Genomic DNA, 27,346 nt, shown 5'->3' with positions numbered 1-27,346 from the left:
AATTTTTACATGCCTTAACATTTATATTAAAAAATGGATCGTCAATAAAAGATGCTGTGAGGAGAAAGTTGTCCTTGAAAGACGTCTGGTTTGCAAGATAAAAGAAAAAAAACTGCGTTAAACGTGGCCGCAGACGCGTATGAAACAAATACGCACTATCTCCGAATTTTGGTCACCTCTCTTCGCACATAAGCAGGTTACATTTGACGTTTATTGTTTTTTATTTATTGCAAATTTTGTTTCATATCAGTACATATTTATTAAATTGTTTCTTTACCGCTAAGAATTTGAATCAATTTTAACCTACGATCTTTAACCTGACCTGACCTGACCTACAAATATGGTGAATTTTTCACCATATTTGTAATATTTTTCAAATAAAGCAATCATTACATCATTTTATATTTGAATTTATTACGTCACAAAGAAACCAGTGAATCATTTGAATTCGTTTTATAAATAAATGGGCACTGTATAAAAATCAAATACTTCTTCTGATTTATTTATAAAGATGTTAATTAGAATTTTCAAACTAATCTTTATGAAACATTTTCTTTGTAATGATATGTGGAAGTACTCGTAAAGTATATTTTTATCTATCATAATAAAAACTATAATTAATCAACTTAAGTACATAACATTTTTGGTTTACAATACAAAAATTTCCGATAATAATGCGGAATCTGGAAAAGTGCCCTGAATGCTTGCAGCGTTTCCACGTTGCATAGCAAAGGAAATCCTCTCGAAAAGGAATTTCTTTGATTTTGAATCGCCTGATTCCGCAATAAGTCGCTCTCCGATGACATTAATGAAATCGATGGCTTCTTTGCACCAAGAGCTTAAGGTTTCAAAGGCTAAACCTTTAAATATGTAATTTGACTAAATAATTGAACTATATTTGCTATGTTTGCGTTTGCAAGCCATTTCAGCGGCAAAACCTGAAACTTCAGAAGTTTTCAAAACGTAACTGTCTGCAAGTGTATCTACAATAGTAAGGTCCCAAACTAAAGGTTGACCTTTAATCCATTGTACTAAAGTCATCCCATCTGGGCGTTTTCCATCATCCCGAGACAGTCCGTTTGGTTCTAAAGTTGAATTAACATGAATACATGTCAGAGACCGGTTAATAATAGAATTAATTTCATTGGGTCTGGAAAATCTACCACTGCTTCTTGAACAACTTAGACCGTGTATACCAATTTCTTCAACTTTCGCATTGCATTTGCAAATATGAGGTGTACAAAGATTACAACCCAATCTTAAACCAATACAAACTTGGAAGGAAGTGTTGTGGTAGTAAAGTAATTAAACAGTACATTTTTTTTTACATTTTTGAAACCACTTTTCTGACACCTATAATGATAAATCATGTTTTATTAATGATTTCAAACATACAAATTCTTCTGACTTCTTTCTTGCAACTTTTCACCAAGAACGTTTCTGCTGTGAAGTCAACAAATGCGGCACTCACCTTCCAAACAATTTTATTATAATTATTATGTTATACAGGGTGTCTCAAAAATGGCGCCCAATCTCCTAAGGGTCTTAAAGAATAGAGGTCTGGTAAGGTAAATCTCAATACAAAAGTTTGATCAGAACAATAGATTTTGTACAACGTGCTCTTAAATATGCTGATTTCAAAGAGATGTATCTTCTTTATTAACAAATTTTACAGGTGAATGTTGCCACATTTGCTTACTTTAAACTCTGTATAACTTGGAAACTAGCCAAAGGAAAAAAAAATTGACAACGAAATTTAACTCTACTCTTCAAATATCTTAACCACTTAAGAAATTGGGCGCCATTTTTGAGACACCCTGTATGTGTAATTTCTACTGCAGGATATGATGCATCTGCTCAACCAAGATGTCCACGATCTGATATATCCCGTACAAACGTTCAATCGGTGCTCTTTCAATACTATGTGGATTTTGTCGATGGCTGATAAGTTAATTGTTGTCACTCTGTCACTGTGGAGGTCCTCTTCTAGACTGTTGCGATATTGTGCTATATTGCTATATTGTAAATTTATTTGAAAAATATCGTAGCACAAGGGTCATTTTTCTTTAACATACATTCTTATGGAATGGGCATGTAGGAATCGTAAAAACTCCCGGTTTACGAATGCTCGCCTATACATGTAATCCGTTATCCACAATCAGCGGCGCTAGCACAATTGAGGTTTACCTGATTACAGTACCCTGTAAAAATGTAAAATGCCAATATAATAATTTTTAGGACTCATACATATGTAGGTACAAGTGCGGACACGGAATCATGGCCACAAATGACATTTAACTGACAAATATGTGTGAACTGGCTTTTATTGATTATAATTTAACTTTTGGCTGGATAATGCCATTTCTCTGCTTTTTGATGTCACCAGAAAAACTTCAAATGTGATTTTTAATAATTGTCATTCATTAATGACACTAATGATTGGTTTACATAATTTTTTAAAGAAATGTCTAAAAAATGTTGGCCAAGATTCCGTGTCCGGAATAGTACCTACGTAATATAAATTGTTACTAATTATTACTAATTATTATTAAATTGGTAAAAATCGAAAAAAAAATAGAATAGATCGAAGTGTCATGTATAGGTTAGGCCACGAATATTTTATGACTGTTTATGGTACATTTACAACAAACGGTGACGTCTGAACTTGTTTTGTAACAAAAAACTGTTTACGTCGCCCACACGTTTCTTTACATTACGTATGTAAAGGGCGTTCATAAAATTTGTGGTCAAGGGACTGCTGCTTGCTTTTGTTTCTGTTAAAGCAGGGTATAGCTTCATCAGCTGTCAAATCATAAATATTAATCGTCATCTGTTTAGCGAACAAGCAAGCCCGCTTGACCATATTTTTTTTTGACTCTGGTTATGTGAGATGATTATTTGATTTTGAATTTTAGATATGATGTAATTAAAAATATTTGTAAGGAGTGTTGTTTTACTAGAGGAAGACAGAAATCAAATTGCATCATGCTCCGTGCAATGCACGAACGAATTTACAGTGGAGATAAATTTTCCTTCAAATTTCCGTTAGAAGTACATATGTAGTTATTTTAATAAAATTGTGCAGCACAGTGAAATAACATACATTAGACGATTTTCAGCTTTTCTCGCTTACGGACGGACGTTAAAAAAAATTTGCGCTCGCATGCATAATAAAAATAATCTGTAATAAGGGACGTGCGGCGAGTGCCAAAACGATGGGAGACTGTGTTGCATTTTGATATGTGTTTGTGATGCTACAGGTGCGCGTTGTTGGGGTAGGATATGATATGAAATGATATCTGCAAGGCGACAATGGCGGAGGCGCGGGGCGAGATGGCCGCCCGGGCGTCCACGTGATCCGATATCGACCGGTGCGCCCTTCTTCGTCGTTCCATTTTAAACACGTACACGTTCATACACACATTCATTAGAGTTTTTCTTCCATTTTCTGAAATTAATGGAGCGTTCTTTAGGAGACACTTGTCCATTTTGGCCCAACAGAGTCCAGGGTTTTATGGTCGTTTAATGGTTGGATGTCGACCAAAGGGATGTGGGAGTGCCTAAATGCGGAGGCGGGGAACAGTACCACTTGTGGAGTCACATGCCTTCGCTTGCTCATTATCATGGTTATTGGTTCATCTTTCAGCCGCGGATAGCTGCTCAAGACGTGACAATTTCATAAAGAATTTTATTTTCATTCCTCACTCTTCCTGGAAAAAAACCTATTTGCCGAGGTGAATTAGAGTATATAACTTAAAACAGAACGAGGACGCATTTAAATTTTTATTTGATTTCTTCAGTTTGGCAGGGGATCACATTTAAATTTCTTTTCGGACGCTATTTGGAGATTTGATGTCATCTTGTTCTCATTTGACAATTTCACGGCTCGACCGGTCTTTTTTCCTATTTGCTACGCTTGCAGGACGCTGATCTGCACATTTTTCCAAAAGAATCGATAAACAATAATCCAAACTTTTAACATTGCGGAAGAGTAAATCTGGAAAAGAGATTTCTCATTTCCTGGCAGTACAACTTTTGAAGAAGTTGCTGACCAAATTTATATAAAAAATTACATGACTTCAATTCATCACATATCACAACTCAAAAACAAAAAATTAAAAATAAATTTAACCAAGTCAGTTTTGTTTACACTTATGCGTAACACCTAAAATTCAAATATTATTATTATTCACTAAAAAAAAAATTGATTAAAAAAAATAAATTAAAAAACAATACTTTTTAAAGAACTAGAATGAACTGGTTTATTACTGCTGTGTTTGTTCTCTTCACAAATTTTTGTTATCAGGAGAAACATTCTTCGTTCTCTTTTAAAACAAATAATAAGTACTGGAAACGCTGTAGTGCTTTTTGAGTATTGAGTATTGCACAATAGTTATTTATGTATTAAGGGCATAATCAGGAGATTATGGCACGAGGGAATGTTTAAAGCCCGAGGAACGAGAGCTTTTAAATTCCCGAGAGCCATAATCGACAATTATGCCCGTGGTACATACAACGTTTTATTCTATTTTATAATTTCTAAAAGATTCAAACAAATATTTAGTATTCCTTAAAGGAAATCAACTAAAAGTTGTGTCCATGCAAATTTAGTTAGCTATTTTGATGTTGTTAGGGTTACTGTGTATATAATCTATGATTTTCTTTAATCAAATAATGTTTGATACCATTGTTTGAATAATTAAACCAACCGTTGCTTGGCAGATTTTTGACAAATCCGGGCCATAAAGGCCAATTTATGCCCTCATTTGGGGGCGTATAAAGACGATTATTGACCAAAATAGAATAAATATTACTTTAGCTCAAATTTTTTCGAACCACATTTTATGATGAACGTTATGTTTCATTTGCTTCCAATTATTTAAATAATTCTTCTAGACATCCATTCGTATAGAGCAGTTTAATCTAATTTTTTATTGAATAATTGAAACAACAGAAAATTTCCATTTTAATTTGTTTAATTTTTCTTGTCAGATCACTGTTTTTTCAAGTATAATATTCAATATTGAATAGTGAGGAAGAGATGAGTATGAATGTTTACATCATAATCATAATGATTCGAAAGATTTATAAAAATCGACGATATGATGTAGTGAAACGAACTAACGGCTTCGTTTTTCTTTTCGGTCCATTTGCGTCCATTATTTTCACCAACATAGAACCAAGACAACCATGGATAATAGCTTTTATTAGAGTCTTAGTTGGCGTCAACGTAATAAATATACGTGAAACAATATAATCGTTCGACAATAAACTAAAAATTGCATTCATTTTATGGTGATTATTTTTGTTGATTAAATTACGAAAAGTTAAACTTTTTTATAAAAATATCTAAAGATTTATAATAATTACGAAAGTTTTGTTTCGTAAAGTGTGTTGTAGCCCACGTTAGTATATTCTTTTTTGTGCTTGGAAAATCATTTTAAAAACACACTTCGTGCAATGCTATTCCAACATAGAAAATTTACATCCTGGAGACTATAGCACGCATGTCATTAAAACCAATTATTCCCCCCTTTTACGTACGTCACTATGCACTGTAGATGCATGCGCTTTTGCTTCCAAACAATAACAATGTTTTTACTCAAGCGTATAAGATTTTGAGGTACTTGGTACTATACAAATAATAATAGAAAACGATGAAAACCATAACGAAAATTATTTTTCTTTTCGGCACGAAGAAGTCTCGTTCGATGTTATGCTGGTGCACTTTGTACACTGCGCTCAATAATGTCAGGGCTTATTTGTTCCATTTTAGCGCGAATTCTCTGCCGTAAATCTTCTAAATTGTTTGGTTAAATAAACCCTTACAAAAAAAAAATACATTAGTGCTTATTCACAATGGACATAAGCTTGACATAAGGCATAAGAAATTCATGATACATGCAGTGGATATACTATTAATTTTTACGTAACTTATGAGAAGTGACCTCAGTGAACATTATTGTTGTGTACAAAAAGGCATGAAGAATCATATTCGAATTATATGGACACATAAATTATTTTACAATTGCCCAAATTTACAAATTATTCTTAGGTATCTTTTATGTATTTCTTATGTCTTATGTCCATTGTGAATAAGCACTTAAACATTAAATTTAATTTTTGAAGTAAAATTCGTTATTATCTCAAAAAATTGTTATGTATTAGCCGATCTTTTTGGAACCGAGTTGGCTATGACCATCTAGTGATTTCGTTGGCAGTACCTCGATGGTAACGAAATTCCCTAAAGGAAATTGACACTTTTTGTGTTAAGTTCACGGCCTCCTTGATTTATAAGAGACTCGTCTCTTATCCGGCCTGTCGCATTCGATAAATGTCTGTTTTTGAAAATTCCCCGTATAGTATGTCCATCTAGCGACTTTAATGTGACCCATATATTAGTATATGCAACTAAAAATACGTATGAATAATGACATTTTATATAATAAATTGTCAATTTGAAAAACTAAGTGCAGTCGAAACTTTAAAAAATGCCACAAACAAAGAAAAAATGTTGTATTAGTTCACGACATAAAGTTAACATTTCTTATCACACTACTTTACTTTATTTTACCCTACGGGCTTTAAAGGATTCCTATACTTTACACAGTTCTAAATAAACTTACAATTCCAAAATCATTCTTTTTCTTTTTTTTAAATTAACCTACATTTTCTTTTATTCCCCACCCCTCTCCTTCTCTATCCTTTCCCTCCTCTTCCATACCTCTTTCATCCATCCTATCTCTCTTCCGTCTTCGTTCAGTATTTCTCCCCGTTCCTTTTCCTCCCTTTCTCTCATTTCACCGCATCCTCTCCACATGTGCTCGATCGTCTCTCTCACATCCTGCACATTCTTTCCTCCTCCTCCATCCAGTACTTGTTTTCTCTCTCTTCGTTCCCACATCTAAATCTCGCCATCATTTTCCTTTCTTTCGTGCTCTCTCTCCCCAGATACACCGGAACATCCTCTGTCACGCACCTTTCATACTCCCTCGCTTCTCTGATTCTCTCCCTTCTCTCCTGCTTGTCCGTATCTCTGTCCCTCTCGCTCAGCTCCGCACACATCCATCTTCCTTCCGCTCTCATTCTTTCCACTTCCTCGCTGGCATACCCGTTCCTCCTACAGTACTTCTCTCTCTCCTTCTCATCCGCGTTCTTTTTCTTTTCTCTATAGCACTCAGTCAGTATCCTGCATTCTTCCCTTCCGCCCATTCTGTCCTCGAACTTTGCCGCTCTCTTTCCCGCTTTTACTCTCAGCTTGCTCCTCTTGCACTCTTCCCTCACTATGTACCCTGGTGTTTCTCTGTCCACTCCTAGCACCCATCTCAAATATTTCTCTTGCACCCTCTCCACCTCCTCCCGTTCCTTCCATCCCCATATCTCTGCTCCGTACATCAGCACGCTCTCCACCATGCTCTCGAACATCATCATTCTCCTCCCGAACTCGCCTCCCCACATTCTCTCTCCTATTCCCCACACACATCCAACTACCTTGTTCGCCTTCCTCACTACCTCTCTCACTTGCGCCCTGACTGTGGCTCTCTCGTTGAAGGTGTAGCCCAGGTACTTAAACTCGCTCACTCTTTCTATCTTGCTTTCTTCCCACTTCCACTCGCTCTCCTCATTCTTCCTCTTTCTCTTGCTGAACACCATCATTTTCGTCTTCTCTACATTCACTTCCAGCTTTTTCTTTCTCACATACTTTTCCAGGTTCCTCATCATTTCTTTCATCTCTCTCTCTCACTCTTTGCCACAATCACCATGTCGTCCGCAAACGCCAGGCTCCATACTTTCTCCCTACCCACTACAACCCCCCCCCGCCTGCGCTTTCTTCAACATTTCGTCCACATCCGCTACGTATATCGTGAACAGCAGGGGACTGAGCGGGCAGCCCTGTCTCACTCCCTTTGTTGTCTCAAACCATTCGCCCTCTTTCTCTCCCACCTTCACCTTGTTCCTCGTTCTCGCATATATCTCCTCGACCTTCCGCACCAGCCATTCACTTATTCCTCTTTCTCTCATACATTCAAACATTTTCACTCTGTCAACCTTGTCGAACGCCGCCTTGAAGTCTATGAACAATGCGTACATCCTCCCCCCTTTCTTCCTCAATTCGTCCCTTGCTAAATGATCCAGGATGTACACATTGTCCACAGTACCCCTTCCCTTTCTGAACCCTGCCTGACTATCCGGCAACACTCCCTTTTCCTCGATTTCCCTCTTCATCCTTTCGCTCAAAACAGACGCATACAACTTATACCCCGTGTTCAGGAGAGTTATTCCTCGGTAGTTTTCCGCTCTATTTTTCTCGCCTTTTTTAAAAATTGGGCAGATTACGCCTTCTCTCCAGTCCTCCGGGAATCCCTCTCCTCTCCATACCCCGTTCATCAGTTCCACCATTCTCTCTACCATTCTTTCAGTCCCATACATCCACGCTTCATTTTGCACCCCGTCCCATCCCGGTGCCTTTCTCTTTTTCAAGTATCTTATGTGTCTTCCCACCTCCTCCGCTGTGATTTCTGTTTCCTCCATCACCGTCTGCTTCTCTTTCCTTTGTGTTCCCACCTTTCCTTCTTCTTTCCTCCCTTCCAGCAGTTTCACGAAGTACTCTTCCCATTCTTGTATTGTTATTTTCTCGCTCACAGGTTCTTTTTTCTTCCTCTCTCTGTTTATGTATTTCCACACCTCCCTCTCTGTTCTTATTTCTTTTATCTCTTTCTCCTCCCTTTCCCTCTTCTGCTTCTTCTTCTCTCTACATCTCTCTCTGTATCTTCTTTTCGCTTCTAGGAAGCTGCTTCTGTCAATTTTGTTCCTCCTCCATCCTCTCAACGCCTTTACCACTTCCCTCTTTGCTTGCTCACATTCTCTGTCCCACCATCCATTTTTCTTTCCTGCCCTAACATTTCTTATCATAATCTACCCAATGATATCACTTTAAATGCGGCATAGAAGATAGGACTGAGAGATCATACTGGTAATATGATGAGTGCCGCAGAATATGCAAGTAGTAAAATGTTACCAAGATTCCAAAATTTAAGGACCATTGTAAATATTTCAGTCACCTTGCAAGATAGTTCTCTGGAAAAAGTAGAAAAATTGTCTTCCTTTACTTATTTGCCAAGTACCAATTTTCAAATTGAGACGGCGGCAACAGCTTTTTTATGTGGCTACTTAATTATGAAAATAACGGAGGCAGTCCATGGATGTGATTATTGCTTGTCACATTTACAAGATTCAAATTCGAAAAAGAAAATCCCTTTACTGGAATTAATTTATTAATTATTACTAAGATAGAGGAAGGCTAAGTTACCCCAATGATCAATTTGTGGGTCTAGTATAGTTTGGGAATGAGAAATTGGAATTTTAGCTTCTGCACTTGCAATGGGTTTTGGGAAGGTTAAACATTATAGATAATAATGAAGATTTACGGCTATGAGCAGTTCATTCCAGGAGGGACAAACAATCTGCATTTTGCCCTTTTTAGTAACTAGCAGGTGTATGTGTGCGTTAAAACTATCATGTTGAAAACACGTCTATAAAACAATAATTTCCTGCAAGGCAGGCAACCAGTACAACACATAAACCCCGTATTGTGGCGCACCCTATAAAACAAAAATAATGCTTAGAACTACGAATGCGGCAGGCCGGATAAGAGACGAGTCTCTTATGAATCTAGGAGGCCGTGGTTAAGTTAGGTTGTTTTCAGTTTAAGGTTATATTTTATGAATAGGTACATTGTTGCCGGATCTCTTAAATGTGGTCTGTTCTTTTTAAATTGGAATTATCATCGTTTACTTGAAATTTTTTGTTGTAACAAAATTACATATTTTAGCAATTTTAACTTTTTCTTTGACGGAAATTAAAATTATTTTTACACACTTAATAAATCATTTACATCACATAATGCTATTATGAATTTTGTTCCAAACTTTATAATGTTTTACACCGGGCTCAAGAAACATAAAAGAGCAACAGCAAGAGGAAAGCAAACAACATAGAAACACATTTGCTATTCATTGATTTAGAAAAAGCCTACGATACTGTACCACTTCAAAGATTATTTGAAATATTAGAAAGAATTAGTAGGTACAGAAAATGTTACATAGATACCATTAGGCAAAAACGGTGCGATCAATTAAAAAATAAATCGAGTCGGCGTGTTACCTATGGCAACCCATGCTATAGCATAGGCTTCAAAGCAAACTCGATTTATTTTTTAAATGATCGCTCGGTATATAAAGATCAAAATAGTATTATAAAATCAGAAAAAATATGTATATGACAGCTATTTCAAGTAAATAAAATGCTTAGGGAGTTGCTGCCTGTCTTTAACGCTATTCAAAATCTTCCTAGAAGAAATTCTCAAGGGCTGGAAGAACAAATGACAACAAATGGGTATAAAAATTTATAAAGAATATCTACATACACTTTTCCTCGCAGACGATCAAGTAGTAATCACTAGAAATGAATACGACGCGGAATACATGCTGAGGAAGTTGGTAAATACCTATGAAGAAAATAGACTTCTGAAATGTTGATAATTTACGGAAAATGAGGACGGAATGCTAGAGAGGCAGCAAGGGGTTTATGCCCAACGTTTTCCTAATAGGAATCATCCCGATCACAAAACGATCTTCAGTGTTATCGCACGAACAGTCGAGACAGATCAAGTTCTCATGACTGTACGCACTGTTGAGAACGAAGAGGCTATTTTAGATGCCTTTGAGGAAGGTACTGAAAGCATTAGAGAAGTTGATCAGTAATTAAATATTTCGGAGACGGTTATGCTTGCAAATGAATGGTGGCCACTTTGAGCCCTTGCTCTGATTGTATTTATTTTTCGTTTCATGATCCCTTTTGACTTATGTTATACCTTTTCTCTTGTTTTTTTACAACAAGCTCACGTGCATTGGAATAAATAAGATTCTTTTCGGAACCGCCATTTATTGTTTTATTAAAAAAATTAAATAAAAATCGATTCATGTGATCGATGGCGAGTGTGACATCTTGAATGACATCTGCCTTAACCTAACATGTTGATGTATACGAGTATAAAGGGTGTTATTTTTTAAATTTGGCGTCGAAGTTGGCGTTGTGGAGTCGATTGTGAACGCACCACGATGTAGTGTCACTAATGTCAATTTGCTTGAAATCAATTTCAAATTTCCATTTTCGACAAGACTAGATTGAAAACAGTCTCTCAGAATAAATAATTTTCCCATGTACTCGTATTACTAAATGCTTAATAAATATAGCTACATATTTATAACGCTACTTAATTTACTGATATTAAAAGTAAATAAATTCCTATTTAATCTACGCTAATCGCTAATTGTAATCGAATCGTTTTATGTAAAGCTGGTTTTGTCACAGCTATCATTTCCCAGTTTTGTTCAATTTAAATCGGTATTATGTAATCGAGGCTTCAGTTTGAATGGCTTTATTTCAGAAGCGATACTTCAGCGGCACATGTTTCATTATGTTGACCTTTTTGTGTTTATGCTACGGGAAAAACATTCTTAAACATGCACTTTTTTGTTATGTAACTTGAATAATGTCAACAAATGATTATTAATAATTTATAGATTTACCCATCACAAAATTTATATTTTCTCCACCAAGTATAAAGTTGGAGCAGTAATTTTGGTCGTCAAAGTCATTCTCTGACACAATGGCAAGTGCTTTATTGTGAAACTGTCGTAACCCACAACATGTTGTATAACAATAATTGTCATTATGTTCTCTATGTTATATTTTGATGATGAAATAAAAAGTATATTGGAACAAAATTGTTTAGTTAATAAAATTATTCTTACTTCATTAAAATGTTTAATTGGATTTTAAACAGTTTGAAAAAGCTTCGACAATTTAATGTATTATTAACATTTATGACAACAGACATAGTAAATCAGAGAAAAATTGTAACATGTGACAATACCAAATTACATTGACGAATAAAATTTATTGCTCGTTGCTAAACAATAATTTATCTACATTCCCTTAAATGAATTGACAAAAATACCGAGTCATCCAGAGAAAATTTGTGGTCAAGTAGACCGTGGTTTTCTCAGGTCGTCTTTTTAGTTGGTATCTCTTGGCATTTCCTTCAGATACGTAAAAAACCATCAGAAAACCAGAAAAACTCTCGTTGGTTAGTTATTATAATTAATTGTCTCTTGTATAGTAAACGAAAATTTTCATACCATTGTTTGTTTGTTCGCTGAATTTGACTTTGACGGTTGATAAAAATGCGTCATACCTTAACGGTTATAAAAGCAAGCATCAGGCTACTTGACTACATAATAATTTGAACGCTCTTTACTTATGAACTATTTAGATTTTGACGACATTTAAGTAAAACCTAACTTTTTTTAAAAGAATTTTAGTAGACTACGTCCACTGATAGAATGCATTTTTTTAAATATCCTTAGATAACAAAATCCCCAAACCATAACATTAAAATATTAAGAAAGTATCAAAGATTGTGTTGGTAATATCTTGAAGCATTCGCGCCACTGATTCTCATTGGTTGTTATAAAACCCACGCGAAAAATAAATTATATGACATTTCAAATTTGAAATTGTCAGTTCTGTCAAGTGGTTTAAGCATTTAGATTTGCGATTTTTCATCTTTACAGCTTTGTTTTGCGATTCTCTGGTTTTAAAAGTTATTCGTTATGATCCGTGTTGCTGTTTTGATCTGTTCCGTTGCGATTTTTTGTTGATTTTTTTAAATTTGTGAAGTGAGTGCGTGCCTCAAGAATCTAGCATTATGAACACTTTAAGTGACATTACAAACATCGAAAATGATACAGAGGTAATTTTTGTTCATGCATTAAATAGGAGTACTCTTGCTTGTGTTTAGCCATTTCCGAAAAAAGCTGGATATTTTAATTTCAATAGCCAGCTTTTTCGGAAAATCGAAAATGTATTGTGGGTTGCATTTTTTATTCCGTCGGGCACATTATTACTCGTGAAATACCCTGTATTAATAAAACCTAATATATTACTCCTACTGTACTGAAGTTTTCTTTCGTCTTTCCTAAGTGCAAACATGCAGAGTAATAATAAAACATCATGTGTACCTAAACTTGCTCTTTCCATTTTTTTAAAATTTCGCGCCGGATCTATTTGTTGTAGCGTTGAGTGAACATTTTTAGTAACATTTATGTCAAGCAATCTATGAGTGGACAGAGTTTAGCAATTAATGTTTTTAATAGTAGTTTATTTAACGAGTTGAATACAACATTTTTTTGTTCGATGAGTCCCCCAAAGGCTCCAAATCGCTGAAAATCTTTAAAATTAGCTTGACGTTTCGTTCTGACAAGTTGTCAAATTTATCAAAATCCGTTCACATAGGAGAAAATTCTCAAATTCTGACAGTGTCGAACAAAAAAGTAATTTATAAAACGAGTAGAGAAATAAAAGAATTATTGTTATATACACTATTTAAATAATGAGTGAATTTTATATATCGGCTTTGTTATAAATAATTTCGTCGAACTGCATTGTGCTATTGTGGGGAGATGTATTGTGTAACTTGTTAACGATGTAGTCAACGTTGAAGCCGGAAAAGGAGACGTCGTTTTGTTGGATCTACAATAAATGTCACGTGACATGTAATGTGCAACACTATCGTTTTTTTATATTGAACCGTTCACCCTCTAAGCCGCTGCTGAGAAGTGTAATAATATGCAAATATATCACCATGGATCTGTAAGTTTTCTTGGATGACAAAGTGCGGGTATAATAATCGTTGAACAACTTAAGAACTTTGAGCGACAATATTAAAATATTTCATTCGTGCATGTAAATTCCAGTTTGTTCAAAAATACCTGATCATGTTTTCTTAGAACTGAATAACTTCATTAAGATTTAAAAAATATATAAACTAGGCAAAAATGAATAGGGAATTTTTCCTTTTTTGAATTTTTTATAACTACAGTTTAAAATTTGTAATGAAATGTGTTAGAAAAATATACATATACACATTAAATGTAATGTTTCAAGTACCTGTAATGTTTTTAATTTATCTAGTGTTTAAGAATACGGGGGAGGATTGGGGCAATTATTTTGCTTTCTAGAAAAAAAGTGGAATTCCCTATTCATTTTTGCCTAGTTTATTATTAAGAGATGCGCTGTAGATAGTTAAATCCTGCGGCGTATAAAACCTTTGACATTTAAAAGACAACGCTCAATAATAATTATGTAAGATTTTAGGCAAATTGATGCAACCAATGTAATTATTTTCAAATTGTGCGCTTAATGGGGTCCTAACGGACTCATGTGGAAGCTAATATAGTTGAATGAGTTATTGTGTACAATTTGCAGCTACGAGAACAATTTGAAACTTTCTCGCAATGAAGAGTAGATAGCATTATAGATAGTATTATTTTCAAAATTATTAATTCAAAGTCATTCATTATCATTATCATTATCTGTCGTACAGACCTTCATGAATATTAAGGTATTATTTCTAATGGCATTTTATTGATGAGAAGTTTTTTCGGTTTTCGTAAAAAGGAGGTACCTACCCTTTGACCAATAATCAAAAGATGTATGACGTTGTTTAGAAAATTCATTAATTGAAGATTTATGTAAGGGTTTTAGATGTAAATATATATTTCAAATGAAGGCGTATTTCATATCGTAACAAGAATTAGGTATAAAAAAATTTTCAGTAAAATCGGTATGGTAATCGATCTCTATTGATGAAAGATTTATGCTTTTGGTCTTTCACAGATGAAATTTTGTTTCGCCTTTATAAATCGAAACAAAACATCTAATGGAAGCATAATTCCTTTTCCATTCAGAGACAATAACGGAAGAAAGGTAATAACATCACTTTTTTGAGATTCTAAAGGGATTTTTTATCTTACAAGAAAGTGGAAAATATTATACCTACATATTTTCTAAATTATTTTATGTTAGAAAAATATACCTAAATTAAATGCAAGTTGTTAGCATAGGTACTCGCTTTATTCACTTATAGTCTATTTTTTCCTGGTAGGCGGTTGCGCGCGCCATTTACAAAATCTTGCAACGAAATGCGACTTCCCTATTGGTTACTCTATTCCACTAACCAATAGGGAGGTCGCATTTCATTGCAGGATTTTGTAAATGGCGCGCGCAACCGCCTACCAGGAAAAAATATACTACATATAATTTATTTTGTCAGTTCATGAATATTTTGCAGTTTCAAAGAATTAAAATCTATTGTATTAAAACAAAACAGAAGATGCGGGGCGGATATGGAAAACAAAACTTCTGAAAACATATGGCTTAGCTTCCGTTATACTAATAACAATACTCGAAGAGAATTTCTGCCAAAACTTCAACAAACAAAGTTATGTATGATAAACTCACTCGCCATTTTCTTTATTTCCCTTTTTGAAAATAGGATTGTCTATGGATATTCTAAAAATAAAATTCATATCTATTCGTAAATTGACAAGTGATGATTTAAGTTATGTTGCACGTTTTCAGAAATTTAGTTTTTCGTAGACTCCCCTTATTTCTTTTGTTTATTGACATATTATATGACAGCACTATAACAATGGAGAGGCGCTAGAAAAAGTGTATTGATGTGCACTTATTGAAAAATAACTAAATAAGAATTAGATATATTTCAAACCGCTTTAAAATTTCTAATACAGTTTAAAAATAATATTAGTTTAGAAACTAAAACCTCCACCAAACAGGTGTAAGTTTAAGTAAATTTACAAGGTTTTGGTTTTGGTTTGTTTTATGAGAGTAAATACATATAAAAATGGAAAGAAGATAACCACTAAATATAGCACAGATGAAAAAATGAAAATTTACGAATAAGTTCCTTTACATACTTTGTGTCATGTACACTTGATTTCAGCGTACAAGTGCTGAGAGCGATTTTTGTAATATTTTCCTAGTTTAAATGGGCCGCTATAAACTGTTTCTAGGCAACATGAATTTCATACGCTACCTTCCTTCTGGTTTAGTGATGATTCGGGCTTTTGTCACTTTAATGTAACCATGGAAACAAAGCTAACATTACATGGGGAAATATTAGGTGTACGCTATTTTTCTGAAATCAAGTGTAGTTTTTATATTGTTTACATGTGTGGTAGTTTCTAAAATTATGTTTACCTAATCACAGAAGAGAGTGAAAACAAAATTGATGTAACAGCGTTTCATAAATATAATATGGTAGAAGTGCTATTTTAAGGATTTCTAGCCACTTACAGTAAGGCGTGCCTATTTTAGTGTCCTGTGAATTTGTTTAGAGGTTTTACTGGTATTACTTTTTCAGGATTGGCAGCGCTAAGAGGGGCCACGTACCATTTGGACGTCGAAGGCTGTCTTAATTGACTTCAATCGTCTTATATCTGAGGTGTATCCTGCAATAAATGAAAGGCAAAATTGTTTCGATTTTCCTGATTAAAAAATATAAGTGAATAGGGCAAATTTTTTAACATCTGTGTTGTCCTGACCGTGTTCTAAAGTAGACAAGTTAGGTATCGTTCGAAAGGTCTTGTTTTGAAGTTGTGGCTTTTCAGAGTTCCAGGTTGCCTCGCTTCCAGTTCGGAAGTTACCAATCATTCGCTGTTAGAACTTTGTCAACATGAATATACAAACATAAGTTTTTTTATGGCATATTATGTATATTTGTTAACAACATTATATGCGAATATATGTATTAGTTTTATTTTCATGTTCCGTGAGGAAATAGGATTATGACGGTGAGATCGATTCTGATTGTCGTTAGCTGAAAACGTGAAGAAAAGTTGTTTTTCGAATGGCGGCTAGCATATGCCTGTCTGAAATTTTCTTTCGTTCGCGAAAACTTACAAAAATTTTCTTTTTGCACAGTAAGAACTTCAAACCTATTGATTTTGGTGATAATCGGGTCAGTGATTTTGGAAATAGACGCAAATTTGTGCATTTTTTTTTTGTTCACGATAATTTCTGTAAAAATGCAATAATTTGAACGTGTATTTGTCTTAGTAAGGAGTCTATGTAAAAAAAACAGAAATAAACGAAGCTCATTACACCATGATAGACCGCGCATTGATTTACCGCTACTACGTAGCTTCTTGACGTCATATTGTGATGCAACGACATGCAAAATATAACCAAGAATTTTCTCTTTTTATCAAATTTTCTTTGAACAAAATCGATGTATCAGTTTTTGCGTTAAGTCGATTTAAGCAAAGAACCTGATAGACAGACACAATTCAAAAAATGTCTATTGCATCGCATACACAACCAAAAAAAGTTAAACGTCAAAATAACAGACACTCCAGTTTAATTTACACGTATGTATAGATTGTTTTCAAAAATGATTTTCAAATATGGAAGGCATGTATGGATCCCCATACCAATATTTTAAATAAGTTTACGATGACAAGGTTTTATTTGTCACGTAACAAGATGTGATTTCTATATTCTGTATTTCCAATGAAAGTTTTATATCTATTAAATTGTCTCAATTTAGGCGTTGATAGCAAAATATTATGCAAAGATCTTTGGTCGTTCCTAATGTATTACAATGAAATTTAAATATTAAAATAACACATTTTGAAAGACCATACATATTAATATAAAAAATTACAACCAAATTCTCATCAAAATTATTGTGTTAATTTTATTAAAAACATTTTTTTTTACTTTTATTTACCCATGATAAACATGTGTACGTGGACAAGTTCACGTATGTCACTATATGCGACAATGGATTTAAGAAAATAGAAAAAATATAATTAGCTAAAAAGCAGACGTAACAAAAAATGCAAGGAAAGAGTTTATAATCAACGAACACAAAAGATACAAAACTGTATCGGTGAGGTTTATTAAAGGGTAAGAGAATGAAAGACGTCTGAAATGTATGGGTCAGCGACAGAAAGAAATAAAGAAATTTAGTGTAGGATCTAGGGAGAATAGAGGAATAGAAAGATGTGTAAGTAATAGTTGTTCTTCACTACCATGTTTATAGTTGTAATTATATATATGTATATTTTTTTGTATTGAATAAATTGATAAAGTACTAAAATGTACTAAATCAATAGAAATGTGGCTAAAATAAATTATATTTTTCCAATTAATCATGTTCGGAATAATGTTATGTATTGTTATTGTTATAGTGTGACAACAAATATTTAGTACAGTATGTATTTGAACTAGGTAAAAATGACAGTGAAGTCAAATACCTAACTTAACTTGGCGCCTCGACAATTCCATGGATTTTCTGGGTGGAAAAATTCACAGGAAGCGCGGTTGTTCCTACCCCACCATTAAGTTTATTTCGTCAGTTATGTCAAAAACCAACTTTTTCCTGATATTTACCATTGGTATCGAATCAAATATCCCATTATGTGTACAACAAGTGTATACATGTCGCGCTGTGACAACGGCGTTCGATGTATCAGCAGTGCGCGCGCACTTTAGCCCGGCCACCGTCTACCTACTTGTTACACCGGAGTCTTGTCTGCCTGCTCCGGGCCGTTGGCGGGTCTCGCTCCGGGAGGCTACACAAAGCTCGTTTACTCGGCTCTAGTTGTGATATGTGCGTGATTGCGTCGTGCTGTGACTTTCCACACTGTAGCTATTGCTGCTACAGGTTGCCGTTAACATCAGGTGCCCTAAGTTTTTCCGCAGGTACAAGAGTTCTTTTTTTAAATTTCAATGTTAGCGGGGCTTGCAGCTAGTTGAGCGCCTTTTGCAGCTTTTACTGCTCTTCGTAGACTTCATCTAAGCGGCATCAATATTTCCGCCGAGGCGTTAGCTTCGGACAAAAGAAGTAGCGGACTTTGTTTACAAACATTTGCAAAAGCGATTTTTTAACAAGAAGTACACGGAAATTAAGAATTTAACTCGATGCGAGTTGGATGGAATTTGTCAAAATCCATAACAAGATAGACTAATTGAAGCGTCGATACTTGTTCTTGAGACTTATATCAGAACAAACTAATCAAAACTCTATTAATAATTGTTGATGCAGAAGCTACAGGTGTTTTTAATTAAAATTTTATTTTGTGCGTGAAACAGCACACTTTATTAAAGATTTAAATGTGCTCTCGGGCGTATTTTTTCGTAGACGAGTAAGACCCGCGTACAGATTTGTTACAAAAGTATTTATTTCAAAAGGTAACTCAAAATGAAGTAATTGTTAAAAATAAATAGTTAGGAAAGCAATAAATAATAAGAACCATTTAAAAAAATTATTTCAATCTAATATTTTTAGTACAAATATTTGTAAAAGAAGAATACATTGGAGAAATATATTTTGACGAGCAGTAAGGTAAATTTTGATTAAAAAAAAAAGAAGTTAAAAATTAAACTATCAGAGACAATAAAATAAATGTTACTTGTTCCTGCCGCTTTGTAAATGAGAATCGGCAATGCTGTAAACATTATATTTGGTCCCTGCGGGAATTAATTGAAATTTGGCTCGTTTTGTCCCTCACATTAGGATTTAACTATTAATTTTCTCTTATCGACTGTAATTATTACACAAGAGCTTTTTATCCGATAATATTCTGTTTTCCGCGAAAGCTTGTTACCTAGAAATTTGGGGAAAAACTTGTCAATTGACAGTCTTTCGAAACAAGGGCTGCAAGGTAACAGGGTTGGAGTTACCCAAAGAAAAAAAGTTCGAGTGTAATTCGACGAGATAATTTTATGACTGGAAAAATACAGAATATTATTTTTATTTTACAATATTTAATTTATCATTTGTTGAAACAAAAGTTATTATAGAAACACTTATTAATAGTCAATAGATGTATAGTACTTACTTTTTTTACCTATGTAATTAAATCTGGTAACTTTAGTAGGTAACTTGTTTGTTATGGTTTAAGCTTTCATTATTAGATAAAAAAAATGCCATTTTACTCTATTCCCTAGTTTAAATGACGTTTGCTAAAAAAATGTGTATTTTAGGTTATAGCAAAGTAACTTTATATTAACGCTGCAAGAGCTTCTTGACACTTACCGATAGATTTTCTCCATTTTTCTCGTGGATTTATAAATATCGTCAAATTGACTGGCATTTTCAAAATTTTATTTTGCGATATAAAAGGGTTGGCCATGATTTGCTGTTTTCACTTTGGACAAACTGATTGAACGATCTTTTCATAAAACCATAATTACACAGTGTAAAATGCATTCACGTTGTTGTAGTATATTGGGAGGCCAACGAAATTTTGCATTTAATTTGGTAGTAAAGCTGTCTGTTGAAGTGCGAGGTTATAAGTAGCGTCAGTGTCTAGTGCATTGTTGTCAGTTTTATTAGTTTGGAGGTTTTCATTTCAGACAGTTTAGTGACGGAAATCAAATAGTGTGTTCAACGTTAAAAAAATAAATCATGGCCTGCTATTATGCCAAAAGAACGTGAACTGTGTTTAGTTAGCGCTTAGACTTATAAAATATGACATGTTTGTAAAATAAATTAATAATAAAATGAAAATTAATTTAAATGAGGCACTTTCAGAAGTAATTTACTACATGTAGTTCAAGCTGATACCAAAGTTTGTATTTTTGTCACGAATCTTAACCTTACTTGGAAATAACATAACCTAATTTCGGAAGCCCACATTTACACTAGCAAACTGAAATTTACACAAACGAAACTGTCAGATCACCATGGCCAACTCTTATCAAAAACATCGTGGACGGAGTACTGATGTCAAACTTGAATAAAAGTATCGCTGACTAGTATTAACTTCTAGGTATTTACCACCAGTAGTTAGTTGAAAACTACTCACTTAAGTATCATCATTATCATATTGTATATAAACAATATTTAAAAATTAGTCAGTGTAGTACCTTGAAGGAAGCACCTAAGAATAATTTCTAAGTAAGAATTGTTCTTTCGGCATCAGACATATTTTTTGTGAAATTTACGGGCCTTACGACAGCAAAACTGTTTATACGAGAGCGAGTGGTTTTTATCGTCGTTTTGGTGGCGAAACGAGTGCCAACTTTACAAAAAATTGTGTTCAGTATCTAGGAAATTATTATTTTAAATTTTCAATCAGTCTGAATCCACGTTTTAAAATCCTTTATCCTAGAGTAACTTGACGCTTGTCAAATACAGCAATATTTATACTAGCGCTGCCATAACAACTGGCTTACTCGATTAATTTTTTTTTCGATCGCACAGTATTTTCAAAATGTGCCTTTTAAATATTTTTGCAGAAAACTATACATGTGAGTCCTTACATTGCTGAACATTAGTACCTTAGGAGATGGATTTTTTTGTAATTTGAAGAAATATTTAAAATCAAATATTTTTAAAAGTAAATGTCAATGTATTTTTTTCATTTTATTTTATAAACAGCATTTAAAGTACAAGTAGTCTAAGTAAAATTAGTCTGATTCTTATTTTCCTACAAAGGAAAGATTATAAGTATGAAACATATCGGGCGTTCACATGGAATCCTGGGCTGGGAAGGCTTTGGAAACCGTCAATCGTTTTACTTTTTAAAGTGTAAATTGACAGTTGTAATTAGGGCATGTTGACAGCTAACCTAAAACTTATTTTAAAAAATCTTCCTGTTTTTTTTCTTTCTTTGGAATGTTTTACAATTTACATTAAAAATAGGAATAACCAACGATTCTTGAAGCAAATATCTAAGGGCACCCTTTGCTAAAAACAACCATGTACCTTTATGTGCCGATTAAACATAAACAAATGTCATTCGTGTCAAACGGCGGAAAATTCAAACTTTACACTGTTCGAAATGGTTATATCCATAGGCTACGGAATTATTTTCAAATTGTTTAAAATAGATCGGTTATTTGGAAATAGTTAATTAAATGTGTAAAACTTATTTACAAATTAAACTAATTAGAAACTTCTGAAGTTTTTGTAGCAGTTACTTGAGTTGGCATGCTGTAGGTTAATAGAAGAGGGAAAAATAGGTAGGTATAAGGAAAATTTTTAAAGTCAATTTTTTTAACAGCAGACGTTTTAATTAATTGCCTGGAAAAGTTTCTTAAGGATGTCGTTTTACAGATAAAAGTTGGTAATGAAATTTCTCCCTTCCCACACGTTTGTCACGCGTTTAAATTTTAAGTTATTCCGGCGCACCCTTCACGAAATGAAGACAATTGGGTTGTTTAGATAGCGAAGATTTTTGCCCGAAATTACACAAAATAACTAGAACTAGAGGGTGAAACGAGTTTAAACAGTACAATGGGGTAGTAAACAATTTGAATTGTAAAACAGATTTCCTCGCTTTACGATCACATATTTACGTAGGAAATTCAAGGGAGAAGGCAATTAAATTCTGGACAGCCAAAATTTGGTTCGAACATAATGCTCGGATTATTATAACTGACAAGGTGAGGGGTAAGAAACCCGGTGGCACGCAATTCCGGGATACAACAACATAGTTCAAGTTTCACCACTCCAAGATAACTGCCGCAGACGGGAGAACTTGTGTTATTGAATTAACTTACTGATATAATGGGGAAAATGCAAACGCAATTTATTTAAGTACACAGAATTCGATTTTCTTCAACATTTTTTAATGTGGTTTCGAGGTTAAGACGAGGCGCGGTTGTTGTGTTGCATTTTGTCACCGAGAAAATTGACATATCTACCCTCTAAGTAAATAAGAAAAATAATCACGAAATAAATTACAACCCATTAATGTTTAATTTCGCGAATAATGAGCCAAGATTCATAACTGTCACAATTGTAATTGCTTCTCATTCTTCAGCTTGTCATTTTAATAAGGAAAAAATTAACAGGGCATATCCATGTCAAATTAAATACGGGGGAATTGCGGCTGCGTGTTGTCCTTCTAATTATTTTATGTTCAATCAAAAAGTGTCTTTAAATTAACTTTTCCGACACGAAAATAAACATACCTATTTAGTTTTATATCTCCGGGGGAGCGGTTTTAATTAAAAAATGCAAATATTATTCTAACTCAAAATTATGACCAACAGTTTTCATACTAAAAAGTTAAATTGGAAGAAACGGCGAGTCCGGAAAAAATATTTACAATAAAATCATTTGATGTCCTGTTGGCCGCAAATTTGTGCACTCTGTTGCGGCCACAATATGACCGATTTGTCAACATGTTACCACCCGCTCACCCTTTGTGATGCATCGTTCTGCAAGCGGCCTTGTACTTTATGGCTGCATCGAATCTGCGGCTTCATCTGAACCACCGTTATCAGACGACGGCAGATATCATTAAAATTGACAAATGAGTTAAAAAAATTAAGTTTACAATGGGTCTAATTTACTAAAAGCCAGCACAGATATTTCCCTTTGAGCAATCTCAAAGCGCCTTGTATTCCCAGCTTTTGTCCCTTTATGATGAAAAAAATTCGCTGTGCTTGACAGGATATGCTCCAAAAATTATGCAAATTGCACATAAAGTGAATTCAGAGATAGCCAGTTTTCAGAAGAAATGGAAATGGACTGAAGAGTTAATTAACTCTATTGACGCTAGTGAGGGTGCGAAAAAATTTATCGAATGGAGGACTTAAAGGCGTATTGGCGGAGAATCTTCATTGTAGTAACATCGTAAATTTATTGATTGAGGTTTTTACGGACCATCTAAAGGTTATACAACCCCGTTAAAAGACACGATCATTTTTACATGGGCGATATAAGATTATACCAGAATTTCGGGCCACTGAAATTTTACAAAATTAAATTCTCCCAAATTTGGGCGAATCTTCATTTCATTTAAATCCGAAGCTCCACTTTTGATTCGCTTTATTAAAAATATTTATTGGGTGGAACATTTTCATTGATGTTCTCACGTAGCAGAAACGAAAGGAAAACATTCCGTTATCGTTATCAAAATAATAAACCATTAACAAGTCTGCAGTCTTTTGAAAAGAGCTTGTTTATCGACGTATTCACTCAGAAAATAAACCAGAATAATTTAGTAATGGTTGATGAAAGCGATGTGTACAATAAATTGGAAAGCTTTCGAATTCATGAATAAAATGATTTAGGTGAAACCCAAATTTGAATAAACACTAAGTAAAAGTTGACTTTTGATATCATGTTTCGGCAATCTGAATCTCCATAATAATGGGGAATTTAAGTAGTTTGCTCTAGTATGAAACAACAAAGTTCGATGATGCAAGGCCAATAAGCTGTGTTTATCAAAATGCACTTTATTTCGGTTTGAAATTTCAACAAAATATTGTAGTTGAAATTTTATAGTCAATAAAACAATTTGCTCTTGTCACTTTTTAAATGAGCTGATGATTTTGTCTTTAACTAGTGAATAGGCTACAAACACCTATCAGGTTTATAGAGTCAACCTTTTTAAACCATGAAATGACAAAAAAAAAAGTTCGTTAGCTAATGTACCGAGATTAGAATTACGGTTATTAAAAATTTATATGTACATTCTCGTATATGAAATTTATTGAACGTATGTGACGTAACCAAATAATGCTATCTTTAAATAATTAGCTTTTAATGTTTACAAAAAAAAAAAGATCTGCATAGCGAGGAAATAATTTTATTTGTTACTAAATTGTAAACGTCATTTATTCGAACTGTCACTTGACGTTGAAAAGTCATTTTAACTGGCTAGTAGCGTTAAATTGACAGCAGACCAGTTATGAATTTAACAAGTTAGTAGAGAAATTTGAAATTTGGAAAGGATAGTAGCGTTTTTAACATTTGAACATTTTTATTTCTTTGTTTCATACAAATTAAAATTAAATGTACAATTAGAATTTCCGCTAATGTCGAACATTCCTGAAGCGGAAGTGAATTCGCTCGTCATTGGACAATTAATTGTAGAACCTCCCGAAGTGGAAGCCACATTTGTCGAAGTGGAAGCCACATCTGTTGAGTTTCGTCCAGGAAACATTTTTTTCGCAATTTCAATTTTTTTATTGATAGAATCATCCACATAACCTTCCGCAATTCCACTACTTTTCCATCCTCCCGCACGTTTTAGTGTTAAAATATCTCCACCTGCATCCACAACCATTGTTGCTGCTGATCGGCGAAATGAGTGACCTCTGTATAATTCAGGTTCTTGTAGCCCTAAGTATGTTGCAATTTTTTTCGGTACACCGCCAATAGTGTGCTGGCCAACATTGAGGGAAATACATTTGCCATTACGGTAGGTTAAAAAGAAACGTAATTGGTCTGCTTGACGAGGACGAAGAGCTGCATATTTTCTGTACAAAACACAAGGTTGAAAACTGCAGCCCTCATCTGTGATCGTAAATCTCCTTGTTGTTAAATTCTTTGTATTCCGTAAAGTGACGATAATATATTTCTCAACATCTTCTACGTCCTTCACCGTCAACGAGAGAAGCTCGTCACACCGGCAAGCACCAAAAATTCCAAAAATTGTAATCACTTTATATAACAACCAATAGTCATCAGGAGCTTCAACAAGAAATTTTTCCACTTGCTCTTTTGTTAAAACCCTTGCCTTCTTCGGCACGTAACGCTCATTTTTTCTCTTGAGAAAAGCAATTACCTTATGAAATCTACAAATGTCAAGTTAAAATATCACTTTTTGACAACGTCTGTAATAGGAAAACAAACCTGCGAACTTCAGCAGTTTCTTTAATTTCCAGGCAGCTTTTTAACATGGACCATTTCGACCACAAAGAATTGGGGCAAAATTTGTCTGATAGTTGGTGAAGATACACCAAAAGAACGTCTTCCGTTACACCAGTTACGTTATTGTTTTTCTGCCAATTTTTAAATTCTTCATATTCTCGTTCATATCTTGCTAAAGACTTCGCTGGCAGTAAACTGGAAGCCACGTTTATAGCTTCCTTTTTGATTTCTTCTGGTACGTTCATTTGAGAAAAAATCTTGACGGAAATAAACAATTTGAACAAACGGCGCGTTGTCATAGTAATTGTACTTCTAAGGTTTCTGAGTTTTGAGCAATAATTTGGAAGAAAACAGAATTTGATCATTTTTAATTTTATTTAGTTGTTTACAATTTAGTAACAAATAAAATATTATACAAGACACGCCAGGTAACTGGTTTTACTGGCTCAAGGAGGTAACTGACTCGTCTTCGACTCGTCAGTTATATCCTCCATTCGCCAGTAAAAACCATTTTACCTGGCTTGTAATGTAAAATACTATTTGAGTCAACTAATTATTTAAGAAGGCATGACCATGATTATTACTCACCAGCAAATAAATAGACATAAATAAAAGAAATCTGAATACAAAAATCATACTACCTAATACCGTGCTACCGAAAAAAAAAAGAGCAAACCATTACCATCATGGTTGAGTTAACAGCGACCATTATTGTATTTGACAACCGTTCCTGTATTTGAGGTTAGATGACTTAAATATAACAGCAGCGTTTAAATTAGTGCTGCCAACTGAAGCATGATAGATGTGGCTTAATCAATTTATCTTTTTTTCGATCTGGTGGTATATTGAAATAAGTATAATTAATTATGGGTTAAAAAACCAAATTCATCCAGCGTTAAATTTTTTTCGAAATATTTTAATTTGATTTAGAGTGTTATTACTTATTAACAATCAAGTATTGAGTGCAAAAAAGAAAGTAATATGGAGGAAGTATCTGAGACAGAATTAATTTTATGAAACGACGGGGGAGCTTTTAAGTGATTATTAGATGTCAGAATTAGCTTTGATTTTAAATGTTTTAATTTCAGTAAGTGGGGCTTGATTATAACCTAACAATTTAGCGAAATTTTGTGCTTTTGAACTTTTTCATATTCTCAAAGAGTGAAATTTGTAATGGACGAAAATTTCTCTCAAATTATAGCCAGTGAAAGGAATATAAATGTAAAAGGGTGCAATATTCACAGAATATATTAAGGGCATTTCCAAAGACATTTAAATAGAATAAGTACGTACAAAATATCTTTTTCATTTTACAGCATTATCATCATCAGTGTTCATCAGTGTAAAAGTCAGGAACGCAATACTGTTATAGTTTGGAATTAAAATTATACATATTTTACAATACATATTTGTTTTCATAAAACTGTAGTAAAGAAATTTTGATTAGCTAGAAATATCTACAATTATCAATGCTACAGGACACTCCTGCGATTGTTATAAATTAAAAATTAAATTGTATTCACTAGATAAGCATACCTATAGTGTGTGAATGTTTTATCTAAATTAGTTAATGAACTTAAATGTATATATTTGCATATTAACGGCGAAAATGTCAGCGTACCACAACGCTGCAATTGCATTAAGCGGTCCGTTTGGTGTGCAACGCAATATACTGGAAAACTAACGCAATTTTTACAGTGATACATAATGTCTAGTACCTAACTTGATGTATTATTGAAGATAAATAAACGAGTCATACATTTCCCACAGGAAAAACAGGTCAAGTACATTCAGCATTCT

The 27,346-nt window shown here is 33.9% G+C and overlaps 2 protein-coding genes across 2 annotated transcripts in view; one reads left to right on the top strand and one right to left on the bottom strand.

Moving 5' to 3' along the window:
- The first annotated feature begins 18,457 nt into the window (after nt 1-18,457).
- Fife (regulating synaptic membrane exocytosis protein fife) overlaps nt 18,458-27,346 on the top strand; it is a 214,837-nt gene continuing 205,948 nt past the window's right edge. Inside the window, exon 1 of the mRNA XM_069051971.1 lies at nt 18,458-18,633. The gene's annotated coding sequence lies outside the window, so the exon portion shown is untranslated. The remainder of the gene's footprint in view (nt 18,634-27,346) is intronic.
- Nucleotides 24,478-26,083, bottom strand: LOC138141219 (uncharacterized). Its single transcript, XM_069061919.1, has 2 exons — nt 25,529-26,083; nt 24,478-25,470 (listed from the first exon to the last, which is right to left on the bottom strand). Exons 1-2 carry the CDS (start codon nt 25,909-25,911, stop codon nt 24,654-24,656), a joined length of 1,200 nt encoding a protein of 399 aa, XP_068918020.1. The 5' UTR covers nt 25,912-26,083; the 3' UTR covers nt 24,478-24,653.

Source organism: Tenebrio molitor, chromosome 1 (genome assembly GCF_963966145.1).
Source record: "Tenebrio molitor chromosome 1, icTenMoli1.1, whole genome shotgun sequence".
Taxonomy (NCBI): domain Eukaryota; kingdom Metazoa; phylum Arthropoda; class Insecta; order Coleoptera; family Tenebrionidae; genus Tenebrio; species Tenebrio molitor.
The sequence above is the reverse complement of the archived record's forward strand: the minus strand, read 5'-3'. Positions and strand labels throughout refer to the sequence as shown.

Bases quoted from the DNA above. Each gene is read 5' to 3' on its own strand.
- LOC138141219 (XM_069061919.1), bottom strand. From the start codon at position 25,911: ATGATCAAATTCTGTTTTCTTCCAAATTATTGCTCAAAACTCAGAAAC. The intron at 25,471-25,528 runs GTTTGTTTTCCT...TGACATTTGTAG, and splicing joins GAAACTGCTGAAGTTCGCAG to ATTTCATAAGGTAATTGCTT.